Here is a 16,577-nt window from a genome sequence, read left to right as displayed (position 1 = left end):
GCTGACTCAGCAGCATTTCGGGTTGTTTTCCTCAAAGAGCAGATGTTTGTTCGACATTTCCTGTAAATACTTTTGAAGGTAACATTTCACTTGTGTGCAAAATGACCCACTGGTATGTCACATGGCACTGCTTGGCATCGATCTGATCCTAGACTTGGACCTGTTTTCGTTTTCCACTGTAAAATCAGAAGAATGAAGCAAAAAAAGAAGAAATGCTCAAATTTTTTATTTCTATTTGTTTTTTATGTGTATGTGTGTGTTACATCAGTTATGGATGGACAACACATCTGCAAATACAAATGAATTCAAATGAATATTTTTTTTTGTAGTCGTTTTTTTTTTTTTGGTTGCACGAAGAACTCCCATTTTGAAAAAAACGTATGAACATGGAGGCGTCTAGAAGTAGTGTGTTGTGTTCCATTTAAATAAAAACGACCTGTTCCAGGTTAAACGATATGCCTTTTACAAGTAAACACAACAGTACCTCTCGGCAAGTTATAATAAATAACACACTGTACCGTGGACTTTCGTGTTTCCTCAGACTTCACGGTTGAACTGTAGGTAGCTCACTGTATGGAGGTCTTTTGTTACTATGATTAAGCTATTTTTGAAAGTATTTTTTTGAAAGTCACCCGAAACTTGAAAAGAGTTTTGTTTCCAGCTCAAACGTGCCACTGCAGTGCAATATTTTTGGAACTTCTGGTGCTGAAAATATCAGGTACAATTTGTTTGCTAATAATCATGGTTTTAGTGGTTCCACGCGGTTCCTATGCACAGCGTTAGATTTTGTATGGATAAACGTACACTACATGGACAAATGTCGGTGAACATAGCAATAAGATTGCTATGTGCTTTTTAAACATCTCATTCCAAATTTACTAACTCCACTCTTCTGGGAAGATGTTATGCTCGATTTGTGGAGATACATTTAGCTACAAGGCTGTTAGTAATGCCAGTAGGTACTGAAGTGGAGTGCAATCAGCATTCCAATTCATCCCAAAACAACCTCTATAGCAGGAGATCATTCATTCCAACCCATCTTCACAGACCTGATCATGATCTTATACAATTGTTTACTTACAACTTTGTGATAACAGTTTGCTGAATAACTACAAACAGTTGGTAAAGTCAAGTGTCCCAGTGCTTTTGTCCTTATAGTGTACGTGGGTTTCTTCAGATACATAGAAAAAAAAATCTTTCACACATAATCAAAACATCCCATTATAAATCTGAAACATAGAATATTTACACTTAATCTACTAATTGCTCTCATCTGAGCCTCCTACAGTGGCGAAGATGTACATCGTTGAATTTATTCAAAGCAATGAGCCTTCATCAATTCGTTAGATTTTTCCTCCAGAAACCAAACAAAAAAAGGAAACAATTTTACAGTAGTGAAAAAACTGCCGTTCTCAGAGAGCATTGTTGTGAATTGTAAAGACGTCTCCAGTGTAATTGCGTTGCAACAGATTTTTTGTGGTTTATTGGTACCAATCCCTGTTATTGATTTATTAACTTTAAGAGAGAAAACTGAATTTAGTGAACTGCTGTTTAGAGCTGCTATAAAAATTGCTAAAACTTTAGGATATTGTGGTTTAGACAAAAATCATTTAGTGATTTGGATTTGAAGGGTATATTGAATTTTCTTTATTTTTTGGATGAGAGTGAAAGTTCTGTCTTTGAAACAACAGTAATAAAACCTAAAAGCATCATTTTCTGTCTTTAAAAATAATAATTCTAGACAAATTTTTGGGTGACTTTAAATGATTACACTAAAACGCCTCTAAAATAGATTTACAGAGTGCACGAGTCTGGTTATACGCCAAGTGATGGCAGTGTCTGGAGTAAAGCAGTCGTTTTACTTTACAGGGACAAATAAGAAACATATGCACCTTCAGTGTTCAAAGTCAAATGTTTTAAAATACCCCTGGGAAAGAAATGTCTGTCTTGTCTTAGACAAAAAAGTAAACAAAAACATTTCTGTGATCTTGAATAGTTTTTGAAAGTGTGCTTTTGTCAAGTTGCCCATTTTGTGTCTGAGCAACATCTCAACTTAGATATCTGTTTCCTTCAAGCCGTAACATTCTGTCAGATCGTATATCTGATAGCCACTTGGCTCACTGCAATCGCTGTAGATCCCCATGGCCACCGTATCGATCTCGGTCCTGTCCAGAGAGGGCATTGAACTCTTCCCCGCACCACTCTTGATCTTGTTCGACAAGTTGTTCATCTTCTCCTTCAGTCGGAAGGAGGACTTCTGCAAGGGAGGGAACAGATTCCAGCTTTTCAGGTTCAGGGAACGGCTTTTGCTCCGACAGGAGAAAATGGAGCTGCTGCAGGACTCGTGGAGGGAGAAACCGGGTTGATAGTCACCCCGAGAGTCTGTAGCCGGGCCCCTGAGGGCCGTACGCCAGCGCTGGTCATAGAAGCGGCGTAAGCGGCGGGGGCGCCGATGGCACTGGCAGCGAAGTAGGCGGGTAAAGGCTCGTTGGAATTCTTTACTAGAGCAGGGGTAGATGACCGGGTTAATGCAGCTGTTGAAGTAACCCAGCCAGAAGATGATCTTAAACACCATGTCTGAAGGTTTCAGAGCAGGGAAGAAAGATCCTAGGCGGAAAAGAGAGAAAGAGACATTTATTCCTTTAAATTAAATTACTGCCATTTTTGATGATTTGGCAACCCATGGCAGAGAAAAAGTAGAAGTAGAATTGGGAAGTGCTAGCTCATTGGGTAAGATGTTTGTCTTGTAATTAAGAGGTCATGAGTTTAAATCGCAGCTGCATCAAGTTTCCACAGATGGGCCCTTGAACAAGGACCTTAACTTTCAACTACTCAGTGAATAAATGGCATAAAAGTAAATTGCTCTGGATAAGGGCATCTACCAAAAAGTGTAAGTACAATGATCAGGCATAACATTATGCAAAATATTGTGTTGGTCCCCTTTTTGGTGCTAAAACATTCACATGAACTTCTTTAGCAGTTTGAGCTACAGGAGCTCGTCTGTTGAATCAGACCACACATCCAGCTTTCACTCCCCACGTGCATCACTGAGCCTCGGGCTAAGTCTACATGAATCCGGATAAATTTGAAAAACAGCGTTTTGGTCTTAAAATTCTCCACGTTCACACTTTCATATTTAGCAGTTTCCCCAAAAGTACAAGGACGTGAGCATGTTCAGACATTTTAGTGCACTTTTAGGCAACCATTGGAAACGAAATTGTGGCCGTATTTTTTTAGATGAAACCGCCATTGTGTAGACACAGCATTTGTTGTATAAAAAATAAATAAATAAATAAATAAAAGATTTTTAAAAATTCTTAAATTTTATCTTTTAGAAAACCAAATAGGGCAATAGTATGGAAACACAAATATTTTTCAATACTTTTTCCTCCACACTAATCCTGAAAATCACTGAAATTAAATTTCATTCTTTTCCATACTTTTCCAAAATGTGTAGGAACCCTGCACATAGAGATGATGAAAAGATGCTCATTAAAGATTATCTCCAAATTATTGAATGCATCAAGTTTATTGATCCACCACACTGTTCATGCTTCAGCTCCATTCATCTTCTATCTATCTTCTACCACCTGGCCTTGTGGACTCGAGAGAGGGAGTAAAGAAGCTGCTGTATCACCACCTAGCCTTGTGGACTCAGGTGAAGGAGTAAAGGAGCTGCAGTGCCACCAGATGGCCTTGTGGACCCGGGTGAGGGAGTAAAGGAGCTGCAGTCAGACTCAGTGCCCAGGAGGATTTGGATAAAAAGATGTGGAGATTTTACAAGGTAAGATTTTTTTTTATATATATTTATAAATTATTTACACTTAAACACGTCGACTGACTATGTGCATCATGTTTTGTAGATTACATGTTTGTTTTTTTAAACAGCTTTCTCATCTTGATGTACATCTTCCTTTACTAATATGCTAAATTCCAAACAAACAGGAATGTTCTTTGAATGTAAACATTTATAGGATTTCTCATTAAAACAAATCTGTTAGCAAATGTTTGTTACTTGAGCCACTGAAAGATATACGGCCGTCTTTATGCATCATATTTAAGCAAATGACGTGTGTATGGTTTGTCATCTCAATGGTCATTTTACTTTGCTAGAAATATCCTGTGTGAATATGCTAAAGCATAAAAAACACACAGTCAACAGCACATGAAAGTCTTCTACTTTCAAAGCTTTGATTTTATGTTAAAACAAATTGTGTACATAAAGTGAAACATGCTTTTTTCATGCTGAGTTCATTACAAAAATATCTAACTAATATCTATTTTGACTGTTTCAGAGACGTCATCAGTGTTACATCATTCCACATTTTTTACTCCAGTTTGAGACGATCACTAAATTATGGAATGTTTTTTAATGTTTGTTTTATTATTAAACTTAGCTTTACTTGTAATTTCTTTGTTAAAGTATTGATGTCACTTGTTTACTCTCTTTTTTTGACTTTTAGATATGCGGGTTTGGGATTGACATTATTCCAAATCTTTTTTCCAAAATGATTAACCCTAACCCTTGAGAAAATCACACAAACAGTGTTTTAATTTCCAGAACAGGAGAAAGTGCAAATTGATTACTGTACCATGCGATGATGTCACGATTTTACTTTGAAAATATTAATAAAATGTTTAATGTTACATTTTGTTACATTATGTTTAATATTAGATTAGGTTGATTGTTGATCCCTGTTACTTGTTGGCACACAAGGATTTCAACTATTGCTTTTATTTTAGTCCTGCTGCTTGCTTTCTTTAATCCGGGAGCAATTGTAAACCAACAATAAATGTAATTAAACACGCACACACACACACACACACACACACACACACACACACACACACACATTGTGTACACATTATATACACATTATATATATATATATATATATATATATATATATATATATATATACTGTATATATATATATATATATATATATATATATATATATATATATATACTGTATATATGTTATATACACATAATGTGTGTCTATTATAAATAAAAGGATAAACATGCTTTACTCATATAAACATGTATTCTACATTCACGTGTCAAATATGTGTGTATTTGGGAAAATGTTACATATATAAAAATTGAGTTTGTAATATTTAGAAACATATGTGGCATATGGTTACAAGTATCTGACATATTTTCCTATATCTGTGAAATCCAAATATGAACACGTACGCAATATACGTGCCCGAGCTTCTAACTGCCTCAGTACTGTTATTAGAACACTGTCACGCTCAAACGCTCAGTGTAACGATGATGCTTTTGCTTTTACTACTTTCGGCATGTTTTCCAATGAAACTCCTCTCATGTGGACCCTGTATTAATTATACACTTTATAGCCAAAAGTATTTGGACAAAATCTCGTGAAACATCTACCCAGAAAAGTGGAGCTGATTGTAAGAGAAAATGGAGACTAAATGTGGATACACTTGTGTACATTTAATGTCTAATTTCCTTTGTGTGCTGATGACACAATCAGGAAGTAATAAATATCTAGAACATAGATACATTTGCTTTGTAATTGTATCTTATACTAAATCTTTGTAAATAATAATATATTTTACAAATTTCAAGCAGAATATTTTTTTTTTAATTATAGACTGAATTAAGTAAAATGTTTAGAAATATGCTTTATTACCTGGTTTATATGTAATCATTATTATAAAAATTAAAATAATTATTTATATATAATATATTTGCCGACTACATATATTTCCTGCTTTAAAGTACATATATACCTCCTTTGTGTATAGATATGAGATGATGTACATCTTACTGTTAAACCCATGGTGTTTTTTTTCTATTTGTTCCTCTACAGAAATAAAACTACGCTATGTTTCGCATGTATTTTTAGAATCTTTGCAAAATGTGGACAAATGGCCTCATGTTACATTTGGCTTTGGCTTGATTTAATTATTTCCTTTGGCATGATATTATTATAAATTCTCCCTCACAGCAAACTGTTCTCAGTGGTATGGGAAAATAAAAACACATTACTCACGAAATACAGTTATGAGCCCATAATAAAATATCAGCATGGCATCCCGGCCCTGGTTCACTGGACACATTGTGCACTTTGTTTTGGCCTGTAGCAGCTCGTCTCTTCAATGTTCTGAGTAAAGAACTGAATATTAAACTGATCGTTCAGGACAAACACAGTCACATACAGTGGTGTGAACCTTCCAATGTGGCTGAATTACAACAATTCTGCAGAAATTGTGTGAGTGACAAAATTCCTCCACAGCGCAGTAACAGACTCAGTGTAAGTTGTCACACACGCTTTATTGCAGTTGTTGGTGCTGAGGGCGGCCAACCACTTATTACGTTTAGAAGCAAACACTTTTTCACACAGGGCCATGCAGTTTGGGATTTTGTTTTCCCTCAATAATAAAAACCTTCATTTGAAAAATGCATGTTGTGTTCACTTGTGTTCTCTTTTACTAATATTTAAATTAGTTTGATGATCTGAAACATTAAAGTGTGAAAACATGCAAAAAAAACAATCAGGAAGGGGGCAAAAACTTTTTCACACACACCACTGTATATACATATTTGTTTAAGTCTATAAAAATGGGACCTGCTTTCTAATCTTCTCGACTGGACACACAAATTGGTCACTTTGCTGAAGCTATACTAAACTTGCACAAGATTTACCAATTCTGCTGCTGTGAATCAGTCATACGAGCTTTCAAACTAAAGTGAGTGACTGAAAAAACAAAAAGATCAAGTGACCTAGTGAGAAAATACTAACCTAAAAAAACCTAAGCTGACCAAAAAGGCTAACCTGCGGAGTTAAATATAATCTGAGACAATTTAAGTGTTTAAGACTTTTTAAGTGTATTATGGCCCTGTACTAAGACTCCCATCAGTCACTACACCCGCAGTTACACAGCCATGGGTCAATAATCACTTACACTATATATATATATATATATATATATATATATATATATATATATATATATATATATATATATATATATATATATTAGTTTTATCCCTCACAGCACTAATTGTCATGTTTGAGCTTCCCAGCTTGAGTCTCATCTCAGGCTGTAGCTACCAAGAAACAAGAACAATCCCTGGCTTATTTATGCTAATATAATAACCATTGTTTTTTTCCCAATTCTATTAAATAATTATTAATGTAATATCAGTTTTTTCTTCAGCCCAAAAAGCTACACTACACTTAATGATACAGGGGTTCTTCACTGCCTGTAAGAGGTAATAAATAAAAACACTCCTGCAGCTGAAGCACCCTTCATGGTTTTGGATTTAGTTTTATTTTCTAAAAGTGAATCAGCTTTGAGTTGTACTCAAAGATCTGTGAACGGTCTTGCTAATCTTCATAGCTACTTTGAAGCATCCTTTGATAACTATTAGGGGAAAATAAATACTCAATCTCACTGATCTTGTGGGTTTTAAAAGGTTTTCAGGAATGGCAGGATTTTAGTTTTTAAACCAGTGCTGGTGTGGTAATTTTCAGAAGCTCTATAAACTTAAAAATGTTTAGAAAGGTTTCTATTTAACATCCTGAATCTGAAAAGTCTCTTCATTGTGTTTCTATGAAGCAATGCTTAAAGGTTTTATCTACAATCCCACTACAATGCCAGACAACTGCTTAGTTTGGCTAATAATCTGAAACTCTTTACAAGATCTGTGGTAATATATTTACTTCTACAGTTTCTATTTAAAAAACAATCATTAAGTGTTTTCTATAACAGTAGCACCATTTTTGCAAGACCCCAAAAACGTTCACAGTTTTTCATTGGTATAAAAAAGCAAACAACATATTAACCCTTTTAAAAGAATTCTAACCAAAACCAGGAATATACTTCCAGTTCCACCTGCTCTTGTAGACACTGTTCTCCAAACCTTCTCCTAAAAACATTTTTGACTTGTCCTGGTCAAATTTGCAGTGTTCTCCAATCTCTTTGTTCCCAAAGACACTCCGGTCTAATCTAGCAAATTCCTGCAGACACTTTTGACTGATCCTTTTCACACATTCATACATTCATCAAATCCTGCTCACACCTGCAAGAAATGCTTGACCACTCTTAGAGACATTCTTGACCAATCTCACTCATTCCTGCAGACAATAGGTACGTTTACATGGAACATGTAGTCAGGTTTAAAAGTCCAAACCGAATGAAAATGTAATGTGTTTGAGAGTGGTGAGAGAAACCTTTCTATAAACCGAACTAAATAAAAATTAAACTGATTACTGGCATCGATAAGACCCATTACTTCAGGGAAAACCTGGCATCCTTATCAGATCTCATATCGGCCCATTCATCAGCGCCTTGCAGAAGATATACTCAGACTTTTTACTGTGCGCTTGTGAACACCGAATTGATTTGCTTTAACACGGTTTTCCGCACAGTTTGTATAAAATAAAAAGGCTTTTCCTTGAACTGGATTTCTAATAGTCTCGGTACTGGGGCATAAATCCCTCTACAAGTCCACACAAACGTGTAAATGTCCAGCAATTAATGCAAAAGTTTAGTTTCCTTTCCACTTCTGCTTTTTAGAGGAGATTTCCTTAAAGATGCACAGCCATCACAGTCCACAGTTAAAGTGACAGTCTAGAGATTAAAGTTTTGTAGTGGGAAAAGAAAAATATTTTCAGAAAAGTGTGATGATGGAGAGAGTGGGCCCGTTTTTAGATCCTGGGTGTTTCCTGGTTTAAACTCTGAATGGCCTGCAGGAAGAAGCTCCTCCTCATTCTCTCTGTGTTTGAGAGAGTCACCTTTATACCACACCACACCGCACACGGTCACTTTAAGGACAATCACTTCAACCCTTATGTGATTACTGTTTACTGTCATAAGCGTATCTTGTATATACACATTGTCCTCATATACTATATATCTTTATATATGTTTTTATGTTATATACTCTTTATATATCTGCCTTCTTTTTCTTGGTTTATTTTTCTTCCCAATCTATTCCCTCATGCCAGACAGTCGTATAAAGCATTTCACTGCATGTCGTACTCTGTATGTATGTGTATGTGACAAGTAAAATTTGATTTGATTTGATTTGAACAAAAAGCTCAGCTTCATGCACATGACTTTTTCTCAGACCTTCCAGCAGTAGTAAAATATAAATTTACCCTGTTGTTTGATTAAGAACAACAGTCCTACTAATTCTTCAGACCCTCTCACTCCTTCCTTAGATACTCTAAATCAATCCTACTCATCATTGTAGACACTCTGGACCACTCCCACTCATTCCTGTAGACCCTCTTGACCACTCCTGACTACTCCTGCAAGATTTCCTGTGACATCCTAATCCCTAATGCAAACCTCGAACTCAAAGGAATTACTGTGGGATCCAGTTATGAAGCCTAACCGGTGCTCAGCTTTTTACTGGATGATTCATTAAAAATTCTCAGACAAAAACAAGTTCCCTTATTTTGGCCTCAACACTTTTTTCTTAGCCTGAAGCTCTTCACATGTTTGCATATGTGGTTTTGTTTTCCTGACTGCCCTTTTCAATTTAATGTGATTATGGCAAAATACATAGAAGGTCAAGGGGGAATAGTTGGCATAGTTGCCAAATCGCAGACTAATATCCAGCAGAAACATGCTAATCTCATAGTCTCCATTCTGCATTAATGTGGAATTTCTACCACTCTGTTTGTTCAGACCTCAACCTGATTTGCTATCACATGGGGCCTGTAAGGAATGAGACTAAAGTATTTGGAGGCATGACCATAATTCTGGTTCATGCATGTGTGCTCATGTGAAAAAAAAAAGCACCATTGGAGAAAAAAAAAAATTTATATTGATCCAGAATAATTCACAGAATTTTGCTCTTATTCAAGCTTTGCTGCATTAAAAACAAATGAGCAATATTATCGTTACACGTTTTTCATTTATTAAAAAAAGCCTTTCTTTTTTGCTGTCATATCCAGTTTAATTATAGAACCCGCGGCTGATTGGACGCTTTGTGTGAACGGCAGCTTGGCTTTCACCTTTTCCATTATTCCATTATCAGATGCATTAAATTCTTTAACCCTAATTAATTAATGGTGCCTCCATATAGAAATCCCTCAGGGCTAAACTGTAACGAAGGGCTAAATCATGGGCGGGAAAACCTCGCTGTAATTAGTGCAGGTCGCCACGGTGGTCGTTATGCAACCCGGAGAAAGCTTCTTGGCTTCACCTCATCCTTCATAAATCAGAGAATTCATGGATCGATTATCCAGGTTAGTGTCAAATCAGTCGAATTTCATTCCACGTATTTATTTTGGTCTGCATGATGAAGCCGTCAATCATGTCCCTGTGCAAACTAAAAGGCTGCAGCGAATGAATCATACAGGAAATATGGTGAAGCAAGTTATATATCAAAACCTTTCGATTTGTAATTGTTCATAATTTTCTGAAAAAAGTGCTGCATCGTTTTTGTCCTAAGATTGTTTTCCTTATGAAAGATTTCTTCTTTGTGGCAAACTGTTTATACAAAGAAAACCTCCTTACCTACATCTGCCCATAGCTACACCTTAACGGAAGAAATGCTGGTGGAACTTCAAGGTATTTGAGCTGCTAAAGAACATCTTTGCAATACTTCCTAAAAGGGAAAGTCTTTTCTCCAAAGATTTACATAAAAAGTCAGGGTTTTATCATTGAGAGAAGTGTTTTCACCAGGATATTGGGTCCATTTGAGACAGAGCAACTTACATTTATCTTATTTTTTAATACACTGAGCAGTTAAGGGTTAAGGGCCTTGCTCAAGGGCCCAGCAAAGCCAACATGATGGCATTGGGATTTGACCTCATGATCTTCCAATCTAAAGTTCAATTCTTAACCAATGGGCAACCAAAACAGGTTCTCGTTAGAATTATAGAACTCTGTCAAAAAAGAACATAAAGCTGTGGAAGTCTGTTTGCAGGTGCCACAACTGACAACAAGGGGCACACCTGATCAAATGAAACCCTTCCCAGAAATGCTGATCACATCCCAGGCCTCCTCAATTAACCTACATCAGCACATGACTTTACTAACACCCTTGTAGTGGACTGCTCAGAAATCTCCAAAATCTAATGAAACTTTTTCCCAGAAGACTGGAAGAGAAAAAGTCTGTCATAAAAAAAGGTTTTAAATAGTCAGGTATTTGTTCCCCTGCACTTAGAAGACTTAAAGGCTCTAAATTGTGTCATCAAAGATACAAACCAAAAATCTTCCCCAAATTCCCCTTGGGGATGAGAAACAAACTCTCCACTCGACTTATTTAGACTCGTCAGGAAAACGGAACATTGTGTTCCATTGTGCAAACTCACTTCTACATCAGCAGGCAGGTCCCATTATGTCATGTCCACAAACATCTCACAAAGTGGCATAAAAAAACACATTGCCTCAATTTTTTTTCTTTGCACTCCCACGTGCAGTATTTATTTCGGCGTGCACGTGTGCAGTAGGCGTCTGTTTGGTATCCCTATAGGTATGCGCGTGCTTGGGGTATTTATAGGTATTTAACGGGCTTACAGCTTTGAGCGCGCGCGTAAAGCCTCAACAAATGCGCTTCTACCCCCGAAAACCCAGGAGCATTACGTCCAGTGTGATGCTCACAACTAATCCCTGTAGTTAAATTACCGCTTATGAGACTCAAATGAAGCGTAACGAGTGGATCAGACTCTTTAACTGTTCATTTGATTTAGTCGGTCAGATTGCGCGCGCAACTGAAGTATAACGAAACAAATACAATTAAATTAAATGAAAGTGTAGAATTTTACCAAAACAGTTTTTTTTCTTTTACATTATAGACTGTGCACGTGAGTTTTAAATTTTGCAAAATAATAAATATATAAAACACTAGTAAATAAATAAACAGGAAAGAAAAATAACATATGCTTCATTATCTGTCTTTAAACAAGAAACAAACATAAAATTAAAACCAGTGCAAATAAAATTTCATTAAATCGAGTAAGAAATTAAAACAAGCAGAAATAAATACCCCCACCAGCGTTAAACTGAAGAACTCTTTTGGAGACCTCATTCAGAACGTGGATTCGTTTGAAATTGCTATTGCTAAAAAAAATAATAATAAAAAGCGCTCGTGCACAAACACACACACGCACACACACACACAATGGACCGCCACAGAAACATCTCATACCTAGAGGCAAGACGAAGAAAAACGGCAGCCAACACACAATGAACATCCCGACCACGATAGCCAGAGTTTTCGCCGCTTTCTTCTCCCTGGAGAACTTCATGAGGCGCACCGAGAGCGAGCTGCGCAGCGGATTGTTCTTGCTCTTGGAACCCGCGCCGGCGTCTTCCGGTGAGCTCCGGCAGTGGATCCGCAGCACCACCTCCATGGACTTGTTCCTTTCTCGCTTCACTCCTGCTTCCAGGCTCTTAGTCGTCCTCCGAGCCACCACGTAGACCCGAAAGTACATGACGAGGATGACCATGAGCGGGAGGTAGAAAGAGAACAGCGAGGAGAACAACGCGTAGCCGGGTTCCTCTGTGATGCTGCAGATGCTCTCGTCAGACGGCGGAGGTTCCTTCCAGCCTAAAAGCGGTCCTACTGAGATGACCACCGAGGAGACCCAGAGCAGGACCAGGATGACCCCGGCTTTGCGCTCGGTCATTATCGTGGGGTATTTGAGGCAGTATTTGACGCCGATGTACCGGTCTATGGAGATGATGCACAAGCTCAGGATGGACGCGGTGCAGCACAAGACGTCCACGGCAGCCCAGATGTTGCAGAAGACGCGTCCAAACATCCAGCATCCAAACACCTCCAGCGACGCGGAGAAGGGCAGCACCACGACGCTCAGGAGTAAATCCGCGATGGCTAAATTCACTATGAAGAAGTTGGTGACTGTCTGCAGATGCTTGTTGCACAAAACCGAAAGAATTACCAAAATGTTCCCGACGATTGCGGCCAGGATGAAGACGGCCAGGAAGATTCCCACCGCCACGACCTGCGCGTCCAGCACGGTTCCGGCGCACGTCGCGTTCGCGCTGCTGTTGGATATCTCGGAGAGCGACACGTTGAGCGCGTCATGACTCTGGTTCCGATTAGACAATGGCATGTTGAAACTCCATAAAGAAAAGTTTTACACGAGTCTCATTTTAAAGCGCAGCACACTTTCATTTTCCATAGCTGACAGAGAGACGCGCATCCATCCATCCACCCTTCCGTCCATGTTTTTCTCTTTCACACACCCGCGCTTTCACTCGGGTCTCACTTTCAGCTTTCGGGAATCCATTCCGGAGTCTTCTTTCAGGTCCAGGATTCGCAAGACTCCACTCATCCACCTGCTGAGTCATGTGAGGTAGAGTTCCGCAGTTCTTCTCCAGACGCACGCTCCGGGTTTGTCGCTGGTTTCGGTGGCTCGAGTGCTGCGCGCTTCTCCACACTGGGGCTGCGCGTAACCCCGTGTTCAGGTTCTCCTCCCAACTGAGTGACGCTTCATAACCACGCAGCCGTGCGCTTCGGAACCACACCAGCAGAGGGACTGCAGCGCGGCTCTCCTGGGACAAGGGTTAGGTGCAAACTGGTTTCAGGGGAAAGTAACGAACGCATGCTGAAAAGGGTTAGGGAAAAAGGTTTTCATATTTATAAACTTCAAGAAGGAAAAAATAGGTTTTTCTAAAGACACTTATGATACTTACATGCAATTTTTTATATACTAAGATAATTCTATCAGTTCTATGAGTGATTGGTTGTACAGAAAAGTGGTGGTGAGGGATTGGTTGTACAGAAAGGTGGTGGTCACTGATTGGTAGTACAAAAGGTGGTGGTCACTGATTGGTTGTACAGAAAGGTGGTGGCAAGTGATTGGTTGTACAGAAAGGTGGTGGTCACTGATTGGTTGTACAGAAAGGTGGTGGTGAGTGATTGGTTGTACAGAAAGGTGGTGGTCACTGATTGGTTGTACAGAAAGGTGGTGGTCACTGATTGGTTGTACAGAAAGGTGGTGGTAAGTGATTGGTTGTACAGAAAGGTGGTGGTGAGTGATTGGTTGTACAGAAAGGTGGTGGTTAGTGATTGGTTGTACAGAAAAGTGGTGTTTACTGATTGGTTGTACAGAAAGGTGGTGGTCACTGATTGGTTGTACAGAAAAGTGGTGGTCACTGATTGGTTGTTGTTAACAGTATACCATTCTGATTTTGCAAACTTGCTGTATGCTTAGTAGCATAAAATACTATAAACATTCAAATAAATGTGTTACTTTTCTAAATGTGTGTGTAAAATAAATCTGAACTGGGCGAGTATCTGAAATGTTTTATTTAATTCTTAAATATCCTCAATTCCTTTAAAAAATGTGGTTATAAATAAAACATGGTCTCTTTGACTCCTAAGTGCTGCTGAATTTGTTCTGCTTGTATGAACATGGTAAGTGACACAGCGAGCTGTTAGGTCAGTTTATGATGACACAGTGCAGCTGCTGCCCGTGGGTTCAGTACACAAAGATAAACCCCTAAAGGAAAGCGTCTTTATGATGCCCCCGGGGGCTGTAGATGAGGGGTTAATAACTCTGCACAGGACTGATCTAAGAAAACAGAGCTGCAAAGCATAAAAAAAGAGGAAAAGTAAACAAAACATTAAGTTAATGAATTTGTGAGTTTTGTGAACAAAACCAGCCTTGGTCTCTTCACACTCTTCACACTCCTGCTACTCATATAGATGGATTTCAATATAATCTGCAAGTAGCACATGATTGTTTTAAGGGTTCTTCAAGGTTCTAACCCAGAACAAAGCAATAACCAATCATTTGTAGTAATTTTTAGTTGAACAAGTTAATACAAAGGAAAAAAAATCATTGTATATTTGAGGGTTTTTCCTTGCAAACATTCTACTTTGATGGTTTTGATTGAACCAAATTTGACGGAATAGCAAAGAGTTTTCATATCAGAAAGGCTTCCAAGTATTATTTTGTGTGAAGCCAAGAACTTGTAATAATACAAAAATCTTCTGAAGAACCATTAAAGTGTTCCATAAATCGTGTAGGATTTTGAAATTTGAACATTTATGTCTTTTAGAGCATTTCAGTAGAAATGATTTGACCATGATTCTACCGACTGTAGGATTATCAACCATCTAATATTGTTTTGGAAAAAAATAAAAATGTAAACAAAAATTTGTCCTATCAAAAATGACCTAGTTGTAGAATCCATTTTTTATTTCTCAGTTTTATAATGAACCTATAGAACCCTTAAGAAACCTTTTTTTTGAAAGTGCATGCATTGTAGCCCACGCTCTAAAGGTTTGCCATTGGTCATTAGTGTTCTCCAGTTTAACCCCTTAGAGTTCCCTCAGTGGAACAAGTGAAGAACAGAGTACCGAGAACACTGTAAGAAAGAGACCTGAAATTGTTTAATGGTTATGCTGTGGAGAAATGCAGCCATACTGGATGTAGTTGTAGCTGTAGATGTGTTTTCTACTGGTTGAAGTTTTGTGAACATCACACAGTAGGAGTTTTGACATCTCTTTTTTTTGTCAGTTTGAAACATCTGATTAAATCCGTCAAAAATATGAAACCGGGACTGAAATTGGCCACTACACATTTTAAAAAGGCGCCGAAGCCCCGTGCTGCAACACGCACTGAAGTAACCCTGCAGCTAATTGGTGTCTGCAAGTTCCATTTACAAATGAGATGAAAATCAGATGGAATCCAGAGAAAAGGGGTTGTAGTTGTCACTTAGACTCTACAGAACATATCCAAGCTTGTTAAAAAACTGGGGTCAAAACAATGATTCAGCAGCCCTAGTACAGACAGGGTTAAGGGCCTTGCTCAAGGGCCCAACAATGGGCTTGAACATTCATTTATATTTGCAGCTCAGCAGAAGCAGTCTGGTGGTGCTGGGATTTAAATTCTTGAATTCTTGACCTTTTATCTCTACCAAAATATCAATTGTTATGACAAAAACAGGTGTAAAGGGGCAAAAAGACAAAAACAAGATAATGACCAATAAAGGCCTTATAAATAGATGGTAATTACTGACTCAATTCTGATCCTTAGAATAAAGTGATACCAACAAATTTCTTATAAAATATATCGAACTTCTTCAACACTGTACAGTAAAAAATAGTTTTAGGACACTAATACTGAGCATGACATTTTCCTACAAGGCCCAAACCTGTTCCAGCATAATGCAAAAAACAAGCCAGCACCATAAAGATCTGCTTTCCATGATTTGGAATGGAAGATCTCCTTCTACAGATCTCCAGCCTTATTGAACTTCCTTACCTTCTCACCTCCATCACTACCTGACCTTATTAACACCCTTGTGGCCGAACGAATATCACACTAATCAACACAAAATGTAGTGGAACATCTTCATGTTTTTGTCCATAAAAGTTATTTTGAGTCTAATATCTGAGTTTACTTTGAAAAAAGTTTGAATTAAAATCTAGTATTTGAGGTTTTTCAGTGTTTTTCAGTTTTTTTATCCTCTTTGTCCTGTGAAGCTTGATGTGATTTTGAAACGGTTTTCGGATGTCAGAGACTCGAGTGTGTGCCACAATCTCAGACATTACTGTCTCCTGTCTTCTGACAGGTTTATGGACAAAGATGAATCATTTGTACCTA

The 16,577-nt window shown here is 38.0% G+C and overlaps 1 protein-coding gene and 1 long non-coding RNA gene across 2 annotated transcripts; one reads left to right on the top strand and one right to left on the bottom strand.

Moving 5' to 3' along the window:
* Positions 1-210: 210 nt before the first annotated feature.
* On the bottom strand, positions 211-14,247 carry adra1d (adrenoceptor alpha 1D). Its single transcript, XM_046843552.1, has 2 exons — positions 12,146-14,247; positions 211-2,607 (listed from the first exon to the last, which is right to left on the bottom strand). Exons 1-2 carry the CDS (start codon positions 13,071-13,073, stop codon positions 2,054-2,056), a joined length of 1,482 nt encoding a protein of 493 aa, XP_046699508.1. The 5' UTR covers positions 13,074-14,247; the 3' UTR covers positions 211-2,053.
* On the top strand, positions 2,733-4,647 carry LOC124381707. Its single transcript, XR_006924915.1, has 3 exons — positions 2,733-2,890; positions 3,560-3,784; positions 4,296-4,647. It is a non-coding gene; the product is annotated as an uncharacterized LOC124381707 (long non-coding RNA).
* Positions 14,248-16,577: the final 2,330 nt, after the last annotated feature.

The sequence above is a fragment of the Silurus meridionalis genome, chromosome 28, assembly GCF_014805685.1.
Source record: "Silurus meridionalis isolate SWU-2019-XX chromosome 28, ASM1480568v1, whole genome shotgun sequence".
NCBI classification, from domain to species: Eukaryota; Metazoa; Chordata; class Actinopteri; order Siluriformes; family Siluridae; genus Silurus; species Silurus meridionalis.
Note: the sequence above shows the minus strand (reverse complement) of the source record. Positions and strands in the feature narration are given on the sequence as shown.

What these genes read in the sequence shown, in the direction of transcription:
- adra1d (XM_046843552.1), bottom strand. Translation starts at nt 13,073, where the DNA reads ATGCCATTGTCTAATCGGAACCAGAGTCATGACGCGCTCAACGTGTCG. An exon ending in TTTCTTCGTCTTGCCTCTAG is followed by an intron (nt 2,608 to 12,145) that starts GTATGAGATGTT and finishes TTTTCCGCCTAG; the next exon opens with GATCTTTCTTCCCTGCTCTG.